Source organism: Calypte anna, chromosome 8 (genome assembly GCF_003957555.1).
Source record: "Calypte anna isolate BGI_N300 chromosome 8, bCalAnn1_v1.p, whole genome shotgun sequence".
Classification (NCBI taxonomy): Eukaryota; Metazoa; Chordata; class Aves; order Apodiformes; family Trochilidae; genus Calypte; species Calypte anna.
In genome coordinates this window covers 9254246-9264577 of record NC_044254.1, presented here as the reverse complement: position 1 = coordinate 9264577, position 10332 = coordinate 9254246, and the positions used below count along the sequence as shown (strand labels likewise).

The 10332-nt window shown below is 42.5% G+C and overlaps 1 protein-coding gene across 1 annotated transcript; it reads left to right on the top strand.

Moving 5' to 3' along the window:
- Positions 1–1412: 1412 nt before the first annotated feature.
- Positions 1413–4554, top strand: ZNF281 (zinc finger protein 281). Its single transcript, XM_030455695.1, has one exon. It carries the CDS (start codon positions 1457–1459, stop codon positions 4103–4105), a length of 2649 nt encoding a protein of 882 aa, XP_030311555.1. The 5' UTR covers positions 1413–1456; the 3' UTR covers positions 4106–4554.
- The last annotated feature ends 5778 nt before the right edge of the window (positions 4555–10332 follow it).

Below are 10332 nucleotides of genomic sequence, written 5' to 3'. Positions count from 1 at the left end.
TTTTTTATTAGCATCCCAAGGGAATGGATTAATAGTAAAATATCAGGAAAACAGTGAAAAAGATCTGATTGCTTTCACCAAAAGAAAGCTATTTCATAGAATTAAAACTTTTATCTCCTTTCTGAGCATGAATTCTTCTCATACATGCAACTAAACCAGTGAGCATTATCAGTAATGTGGGTTTGATTACATAACAGTGGGCGAAAAAATTCCGTACTTGGGATGCGAGGGCCGGTGAGGTGATGGTCAGGGGTGCCTGGTAGCCAGCGGCCAGCTGGGCATCTCGTGTGCTAGTGCTGTGTTCCCAGCTGGTGAGGGGCTGAATCAGCTGGCTGTGCTTCCCAGTTTGTAGGTGGTGCGAGGATTTCCAGTGCCACGTGTGCCAGTGGTGTGGAAGCACCGTGTGTGAAATTCGACCCAGTGCAAAGATTTAATTAAAATATTCTTTCGTATCGATAGTGTCTTGCTTCTGGCAAGCAGATTCATTCCCTCAGTGCTGTTCGGGGCAACTACTAACGCCATTGTCCTGAGATTAAAAAGTGTAAATAGGCATGCTCTGATCTCTATTAAAACGTTAAATTTCAGTACCTCTGAAACTGCACCCTCTAATATGAGTTAATTATTTTTATTATTACATATAGTCACTATAATTAATAATAATGGTTACGCAAAGCACACGGGCGCTGCCTGCTTTGTGTTTTGTACACCCGGTGGCTGGGCAATCCCGTTCGCGTCGGCGAGCCGCACCTGCGGTTTCATTACGCGCTGCGCCTGCCCCGCGGAGGGCAGGGCGGCATCTGCGCGGTTCTGTTAGCGGTCCCGTTAGCAGCCCGGCATCCGCCGGTACCGCTCGCCCAGCACCACTCGTAGGAGCCGCCGCGCTCTCAGATGGCAGGAAGGATGTCGCCGGCTCTATTCTTAGTAACCCAACGACACCTTCGAATCGCGTGTTCGGCAACGCCTCTCCTCCTGCCCCGGACGCCAGGACGCTGCTCAAGCCCCTCCGGACGCCCGCCCCGCCGGCGCCCACCATCATGGCCCCGCCGCCGCCTCCCTCTCCTCCGCCCCACCAGGGACACGGGGGGAGGGGGCCCCCGGCGCTTGCGCGCTGCTCTCCTGCGCGCTGCCCGGCCGGCTGGGCCGTACCCAGCGTGCTGCGCGGCGCGCATGTGCAGTGCTGGGCGCAGGGGCTGCTAATTCCATTGTGGAGCGGACGCGGCGTTATTTTTAACTGGAGGCGGCGGCGGGAGCCGTAAGTGCAGCCCGGGCCGGGGGCCGCCCGTCGGCGCGGGTGGGGGTGTCGGCGGCGATGCGCCCGGGCGGCGGGAACCGGGCCGCCGCAGGAGGCAGCCGCTGAGCGGGCGCCCGCCAGCGAGGCAGCGAGCGGTGTCCGGCGGGCGGCGGGTCCCGCAGCCCCTCTGGGCCGCGCCTCCTCTCCGGCCCGCCTTCCCGGGGGATGAAACTCGGCAGCGGCTTCCTCGGCGGCGGCAGCGGCAAGAGGGCGGCGGCGGCCATGGAGCACACCTTCCCCCCCGGCATGGTTATGTTCAACCACCGCCTGCCTCCGGTCACCAGCTTCACCCGGGCGACCGCGCCCCCCCCGGCGGCCCAGCACCCCCCGCAGTGCGTGTTGCCTTCGGCCTCCGCTGCCGCTTCCTCCACGGCGGCGTCCGAGCCCCCGGCCCCTCCTCCCCCTCAGGACATGACTTTCAAGAAGGAGCCGGCGGGGGCTTTCCCCGCCGCTCCCTCGTCCTCGCAAAGGAGCCCCTGGGGCTTTCTGCAGTCCCTAGTGAGCATCAAGCAAGAGAAGCCCAGCGAGCAGGAGGAGGAGGAGCAGCAGCAGCAGCCGCCGCAGCATCATCACCACTACGGGGGGCTCTTCGGGGGAGTGGCAGAGGAGAGGCCCACCGGCCTGGGGAGCAGCACTGGGGAGGGAACCGGCCAGAGCGTGATTCAGGACCTCAGCCTTCTTCACCACCTGCACCAGCATCCCCACCGAGATCTGTTACTGAGTGGCAGAGGAGAGGGCGCCCCTGGGAGCTCGGGTGAGCCAAAGCACGATGCCCAGGTCAAGAAGGCAAAGAGGCCAAAGCCAGAAACTCAGGGAATCAAAGCCAAGCGGAAGCCAAGTGCTTCATCCAAACCCCCCCTGGTGGGAGATGCAGAAGGTGCTATTGCGTCCCCCAGTCAGAAACCTCACGTCTGTGAACACTGCAGCGCTGCCTTCAGGAGCTCCTATCACTTGCGCAGACATGTGCTCATCCACACTGGGGAGAGGCCCTTCCAGTGCAGCCAGTGCAGCATGGGTTTCATCCAGAAGTACTTACTGCAGCGACACGAGAAGATCCACAGTAGGGAAAAGCCTTTTGGGTGCGACCAGTGTAGCATGAAGTTCATCCAGAAGTACCACATGGAAAGACACAAGAGGACGCATAGTGGAGAAAAGCCATACAAATGTGACACTTGTCAGCAGTATTTTTCAAGGACTGATAGACTGTTGAAGCACAGAAGAACATGTGGTGAAGCCATAGGTAAAGCAGGTGCAGGAATGGAGCCCGGGTCATCAAATAACATGGGTAGTTTGGCTGCGTTGTCTCAGGGAAATACAAGTTCCTCAAGGAGAAAAAGTAAAACAAAAAATATATCCACTGAAAACAAAGGAAATAAGTGTAGCAGTAAAGTTACTGAATCTCAAGTTACAAGTAATATGGCCATGCCAAATTATGCAGTTGATATTCCTATTGTGTCTTCCAGTGGTGGTCTAGTTGGCACAGGTGTAGAAGAACTTCAGAAAAAGGTGCCAAAATTGGTCTTGAAAAAAGGAAGCAGGAAACAGACAGACAAAAATTACCTTAATTTTGTATCACCACTGCCAGATATTTTGGGGCAAAAACCACTGTCGGGGAAACAGAGTGGCTCTCTTGGCCTAATAGCCAATACTGGTGTAGAATCTATTGGCCTTCTCCAAAGTACAGGTGGTAAACCAGGTCAAATAAGTAGCAATTATGATGATGCCATGCAGTTTTCAAAGAAAAGGAGATACCTACAAACTGCAAGCAGTAACAGTGCCTTTTCAATTAATGTCGGACATATGACTTCCCAGCAGTCCGTCATCCAGTCTGCAGGTGTTAGTGTTATGGATAATGAAGCTCCATTATCTCTTATTGATTCAGCGTCTTTAAACAGTGAAATAAAGTCTTGCCAGGACAAGTCTGGTATTCCTGATGAAGTCTTACAGAGCCTTTTGGACCAGTACTCTCACAAATCAGAAGGCCAGAAAGAAGATCCTTTCAGTATAACTGAACAACGTGTGGACTTGCACACCTCAGGAGAGCATTCAGAGATAGTTCAGGAAGAAAACTTGAGCCCTAACTCTCAAACTGTTTCAAATGATAAGGCCAGCATGTTGCAAGAATACTCCAAATACCTCCAACAGGCCTTTGAAAGAACAACCAATAGCACTGGTTTTGCTTTTGGACCCAGTTTTCAATTTGTTAGCTTGTCTTCAACTCTCCATAATCACACTCTGTTTCAAGACAAACAGATATACACTACATCTCCACTTGAGTGTGGCTTCAGCCAATCCGTTACCTCAGTATTACCAACTGCGTTGCCAAAACCTCCATTTGGGATGTTGCTTGGATCTCAACAAGGCTTTTATTTGTCTGCTTTGGAGGCTACGCATCAACAGTTGACTCCTTCTCAAGAGCTGGATGATCTCATTGATCCGCAGAAAAGCTTAGAGACTTCGTCTAACTACCAGTCAACATCTCAAAAACTGAGTGGCCAGAAGGAACAGAAAAACTTAGAATCCTCAACAAGCTTTCAGATCCCATCTCAGGAGTTAACTAACCAGATAGATCCTCAGAAGGACATAGAGCCCAGAGCAACCTACCAGATCGAGAACTTTGCACAAGCGTTTGGTTCTCAGTTTAAGTCGGGCAGCAGGGTGCCAATGACTTTTGTTGCTAACTCTAATGGAGAAGTGGACCATAGAGTAAGGACTTCAGTCTCAGATTTCTCAGGGTATACCAATATGATGTCTGATGTAAGTGAGCCATGTAGTACACGAGTAAAAACCCCAACTAGCCAGAGTTACAGGTAAGGTCCTGACTGTGACAAGGCTGTGGGGTCTCCTTAATGTAATTTTGTTTTACTTTGACAACACTGCCATTGGAATGTTTCTACACAGTCCTATTGAGAATAATGTAACATGCCCTTTCAATGCAACTTTTCATATTTAGTTTGTTATCTTAGTGTGATTTTTTTAGATCTGTTTATTATGGTTTTTAATCAAAAATCAATAGATGAAAATAGTGTTTTTGTTCAAGTGACAATGTTTAGCAATCAGATTTACATTATATAGATTGTCAGGGAATAGCCCAAAAGTTTAAAATGCAAAAAATTAACTTTGTTCCTAGGACTAAGGTTTATTCTAATTGCTTTACTCTCAGGAAAGTGTAACGAAGCATGGGAATTCTATGCACCACTAGTGTATTGGAACTTCCAACTTATAGGTAATGACATATATCTCAGCTTTTTCATGAAGGGATCTATGACATTTCAAATTGCTGTCTCTTATGTCTGGGCTGATCTGAAAGAATTTTGCTACCTAAATCTCATTGCTTTTAAAGTACTCCTGTTCTTCCAGGTGATGCTCATTCCAGGCAGGTGGAGCAAATGTTCTTGGTTCTGTGCTAAGAGCCAAGAATGGTAGCTTTAATATGAACAATAATGTCCCCAGAACTCCTGTGTAAGACTGTAATTCCCTAAAGAGATTCTGTTGACACAAACTGTGAGAACAAAACGTGTGCGTCTGGTTCATGTCATTAGAACCCCAACTTGAAACTACAGTCATAATCCAGATACGCTTTTGGGATAATTTTTTTTTTTTTATTATACATGGTTCAAAAAGGTCAGTCTCTTGCTCTTCCCCTTTTCTATGTTCTTTTAGTGTATAGGGTTCCCTTTCTTTCGTTGTGCTCCCAGATCCTTTGGACTTCATCTTGGGGTTCTCCTCCCCCCTTAACTTACACCTTCTGTTCTTCTGGTTCCTTACTCACTCTCTCACCCCAAGCTGATAGCATTTAAAAATACCTACATTCCAGAAAGTGTGTATCTTGTTAATGTACTTTCTGATGTCTTGTGACATCAGATTCTGAACAAACACCCCATGTTTTAGAATTATGTCAAGGTTTCCATGTACGATAAGAAATAATATACTCCCAATTGTACATACTAAGGCCCCTATCCTGCATCAGGATTGGCTAACAGGGACCCCTGTGCCCAGGGGGTGCCAGTGGTGTCACTGGAGCTCTTCACGGATATAGGGGTTTGCAGCAAGTTCATCATTGCAGGCTCTTAGGGCCTAAGGCTGCAATTCCATCAAAGGTTTCTGGTGATGACATCAACTACAAAAGTGTATCTTGAGTGGCTTGCTAATATCAACAGAACTTTTCTTTGGAATTATTGCCTTACTTTATGTATATTTTGTGGTACATTATTTATTATATGTGAATCCTGATCGATGCCTGTGGAGCCACGGAAACCTGCTACTGGTGGCCATTCAAAGCTGCTGAAAGGCAGTTGGCACTGCTCTAAACCACTTTTTTGGAAATGTATTTTTTAATTAGTTTTTTTAATGTAATTTTGGTGATGTTTATGCTGATGGTTTTTTATGTACTCTTGGTGATGTTTCAGTCTTATGTACTTTTCTGGTGTCAGGAAAGTACCAGTGGTTGTTTGCAGTCTTATTGTGTAATCAGCCTATTACAGGCTTCCATGTATAATAAAGTTATTAACATTGTGCAAGTGTAAAACACTTCTGTTATGAAAGTGGTGTATTATTAAATGAATTGTTACAAAAATCCTGGGTAATTTCTCCCGTTGTCCCTCACCACTAAAAACTGAAACCTGAGCCGACTTGTAATCTCCTTTACTAGGTGAACTATATATTTTTTTTTTCTTTACTAATCTAGTTTGTTCTCATAAAATCCGTGTAACTCCATTAACTTTTTTATCCTTGAATTATGTATTTCACCCCATTTCAGTTTAAATAAGCAAACAACTGTTCTCTTAACAGCCTGTTATCAGGGATGGAATAGTCCATAACCATTGTGTTGGCTTTTTCAGTACCTTTTGTTTTACAGAGGTTATAATTTACATTCTTTATATTGTGTGTAGTAGAAATTGCATATGTATTGTTCTGGCTGTTTGCTTTAACTTAATACTAATAAAACCCATTATTCACAAAATCATAAAGATATCACTTCTATTATCCAGTCACACTTTTGAAAACCTATTAGGGAAACATTACGAGATTAAATTTTGAGATGGAGTAATACGACTGACTAGAATGGTGTCAGCTTGTTTTCTTCCTTCAGTTTCTTTTTTGGGTCAGGTAATCTGAATGCCCTGGAAGTCAGGGCTCTTTAACTTCCAAGGCAGAAACTAACAAACCTCCCTAAGTCAAACATCATACAATCCCACCTTTTAAAATCTGTGTATTTTTAGGTATGATTTTGGTTTGAAACATAAATTTCATATTGTTAACTTCAAAGACTTTTGTACTTGCTGGAAATCCAGAATGACATATATATAACAGAGTTTGTTTTAAAGTAAAGATTTTAGAAAGCCCTCTTTTTATTTTCGTGGTGTTTTGTGAGTGTTTTTGGGGTTTTGTTTTTTATTTTTGCTTGCTTGTTTGCTTTTTTATCTTTTCCTGCTCAAACTTCTGCATTATAAGGGAAACCTAATAAAAACAGTATAATAGCAAAGTACTTAAAAGCATTTCAGGTATCAGAAGATAGTTTGTGGGCTTCCTTAATTTGTATTTTTCTTCAGCTTTGCATGTGAATGTAAGAAGGAGTGCTGCAAGTTTCAGAACCAGAGTTGAAAAGAAGGCAGCAGTTTGAATAAGGCAATGACATGAACAAGGGAAGGCTTGGTGGCAGACTGAGCAGCAAATAAGGACAAAAACATCCCAAAGTAAATATGAAATGTGTTACACATTTAATATTCAGAACATTGCAAGGAATAATTTCAAAAAATCTTGAGGGGGAAAATTATTGTAATTTTATATGTTCTTTCCAGAGCTTAGCAGTCATTTGAATATTTTTCTAATTAGCAAATAACTAGAATTTTTCCTAATTTAATATGGAGTTCAAATTTATTGTCATAATAGGTCACATAATGTGTTTTTGCTTTGGGACCTCTGAACTCTGAATGTGTCTTGATGTCTCAAGCCACTAAACGTGAATGTCTGATCTGCCTACAGACAGCCTAGAAGAGCTAGCTAAAATCTGTAGTAGTTCCTGAGTTGTTTAAATTGGTTGTAGATGTGTAAGTAATGGGTGAAATTTTAGAGCAAGAAATTGGTGAAATGAAAAATTTAAAATGTGACTGTGTCAAGGGAAATGACAACTTCAGGCTTAATGACTATTGATGAAGAAAAGTTGTGTGATGCCTCATGGAAGGGCACCACACCTTAACAAGATCCTGGAATAATTAAAAGTATTAACTTTTTTTTGTTTCAATTGTTTGCTCCTCCTGCCCTCTGCCCTCCTAGTATTACATACATCAAGACTGTATTTGCTGAGTGAAGCTTCTGCTTTTTTTCTCGCCAACTAGAAATCAGTATTGTTCATCTGAAATTGCAGTTGTGGCTGTGGAAGTGTTTGTTATACCTGGGAAGATATGCGAGAGAATGTGTAAGAAACTACCTCACTGTTCTTTATTGTATGTATTGAAGGTCGTCAGGTCACTTTAAAATGTAAGATTCTGTTTTCAGGCCCTGCTGATTACCAGCTTTAGCCATTTGGGCTGGAATTTTCCAGGTTTTGTCTTGTCTCACACTCCATACAGTCTTCCTCTGGGAAACTTGTGAAAATTGCTCATGTATTTCCTAGGCAAGATTATAGGGAAGAGAACTTTTTTTTTCTTCTTCATTTTACAAATACCTAAGAAAATAAGATACAATAATGTACACAGCATTTGGAACACAGGGTGTTACAAGTTGTTTACCAAATGAATGGCTATGATACACTTTTATCCATGTTTGAAACATGTTTCTTGTGTCCTCCTTTTCGCTTGATGTATTAAAACCCAGTTTTGATTCAGCATTGTTTTTCTCACAGACAGTAGTGTCTGGCTACATTAAAAAAAGAAAAGAAATATGTCCTAATCGTAGGGTTTTATAGATACTAATACTAAAAATTTATTTTTAGACATCTGCTCTTTAAAACTGAGTCTGTGTGGACTGAAATTGAGGAATAATTACCACTTTAGTAAGTGGTAAATGGAATAGCTGCCTAGAGTCAAGTAGAAGCTGTGGGTCAGAGGCACAGAGTATAGAGTTCTCTAAGGTGTCATTCAGGATCCTCAATCACTAGGTTTTTCCCTTGTGCTCACTGTAAGTCTGGCATCTGCAACATGTGAAACCAGATTCTGCAGATAGCAGCCTCATAAAACATAATCATGCTTCATTCTCTCAGTGCTGTCATCCTAGTTGTGGATACAACAAGGAAGTGTTGCTTGGGAAAAAAATCCCATGTCATCATGTAATCAGTCTGTTACAATGCATGTACAATCGAAGATTAGGAGGAAGATTTAGTTTGGCATTTTTTAAGTTATAATGCTTGACTCATAATCTTTATAGTAAGTTTTTGTATCTAGCATACAGCTGTATTTTCATATTGATACTTTTCATTATTTTGATTTTATTAAACTTGCAGTGGATTTGGTAATTGCTAACCCAAGGCTGACCTAAGTAATGATATGATGCTGCACTAGAAAGCTACCTGAATACTTGGGGGCTTGGTCTAAAATTTGATAAATACTATCTAGCCAGATTCATGATGAAGAAAATTAAGAAGTAATTTAATAATATATTTCTTTGATTATGTTAATATTCTTATATCTTACCTTGAAATGCATTTTAAATAGTCTCTTAATGCTACAAATAGCAAAAGTTTCTTTGGACTAATGAGGTATATAATTGTTATTATGCCAGACCTGCAGCAAGCACTAGATGTTCTATAGTAACACATGTGCCACCTTCCATGCTAAAACCTGCTTTATCTAAAGCTAGGTTGTTGCCATTTAGTATATCATTGCATTCTTGTTCCGAAGGAACCCTTTGTGCTGTTGACAAAAGATTTCATTTTTCTTGAAGGCAACGAGTTGCTTTTAATCCTAAAGTTTTTCTTTCTAGCCTGTATTTGTCTGCTTATGCTCTGTTCCCATTGAATACATGGGTAAAGTGGTGTATGAGGGTGTTGGCATTTGGCCAGAAATTATAGTGGTGGTTTTAATCTGCTCAAAGATTCTGAATGTTTTTTTCTGGAGTGAAAAAAAAATCTCACAGATGGGTGTTTGTTTGGAATCTGCTATGTTCCGAGATGTGTGGGACTAGAACCAGTCTCAATCCTATTTTTAAGAGTAGAATTTACAGAGAAGTCCATCCACTCCGTGAGTGACAAGGTTTAGAATCACTTTAATTTGTGTTCCTGTAATGGGGAAATATGTAGATGAGTAATAAAACATCTTATGTGTTTTGTTGAGGTGCTTTAAATTATGATGAGTAAGGTAAGCTTATTGATCTTATATATTGAAATGAATGTCTGGAATGAAAAATATATTAGAAAGAGATCAGTAATACTGGAAAACAAGACTAATAAGGATTAGCTGATGCAGCTGAAGAAGGCATTTGTATTGTGTTAGCTATCTGCTGGAATTTGGTCAGGCTACTGATAATGCATTTACTCATAGAAGCTCACAGCCCCTACATGTCTTAAGGGGCAGTAGGCAATGACACAATCTTGGCAGAGGGAATGTGGCTTTCCTTTTGCAGCTGGGCTGTGGTATTTGGAACTGTGAGAGACAGAGCAACATTTTCTGTTTCTCAGAACACCTCAGAATACATTTTTGAGAACCTGCCATTTCCAAGTATTCATTCATGTTGTGAAAATGAAATGCAGATTAACTGTGCCAAAATTTTGCTATCTCAGGTCTGGCCAGCTTTAGTCCAGAGGATTATTGAACGGTAAACAACAGAGATGTGTCACTAAAAATATTTGTCCTGTTTAGTTTGAGAACTTTGTAAAAGAGAAAGCCAGGTCAAATTATATCATGAAGCAGTTCTTGTACTTGAGCCATCAAACCATATCACTAGGTGTGTACACGTGGTGATTGTAGTGTAGAGTTAAGGCTGTATGACATGAGTATATGATTTAAAAGTTTTCTCAAGCATTCTTAATTAAAACTTCTTTTGAGGTTTACTCAATAGTAGTCTGGGGAGATGAGGATTAAACCAATTACTCATCCCGAAATGTT

Bases quoted from the DNA above. Each gene is read 5' to 3' on its own strand.
- ZNF281 (XM_030455695.1), top strand. From the start codon at position 1,457: ATGAAACTCGGCAGCGGCTTCCTCGGCGGCGGCAGCGGCAAGAGGGCG.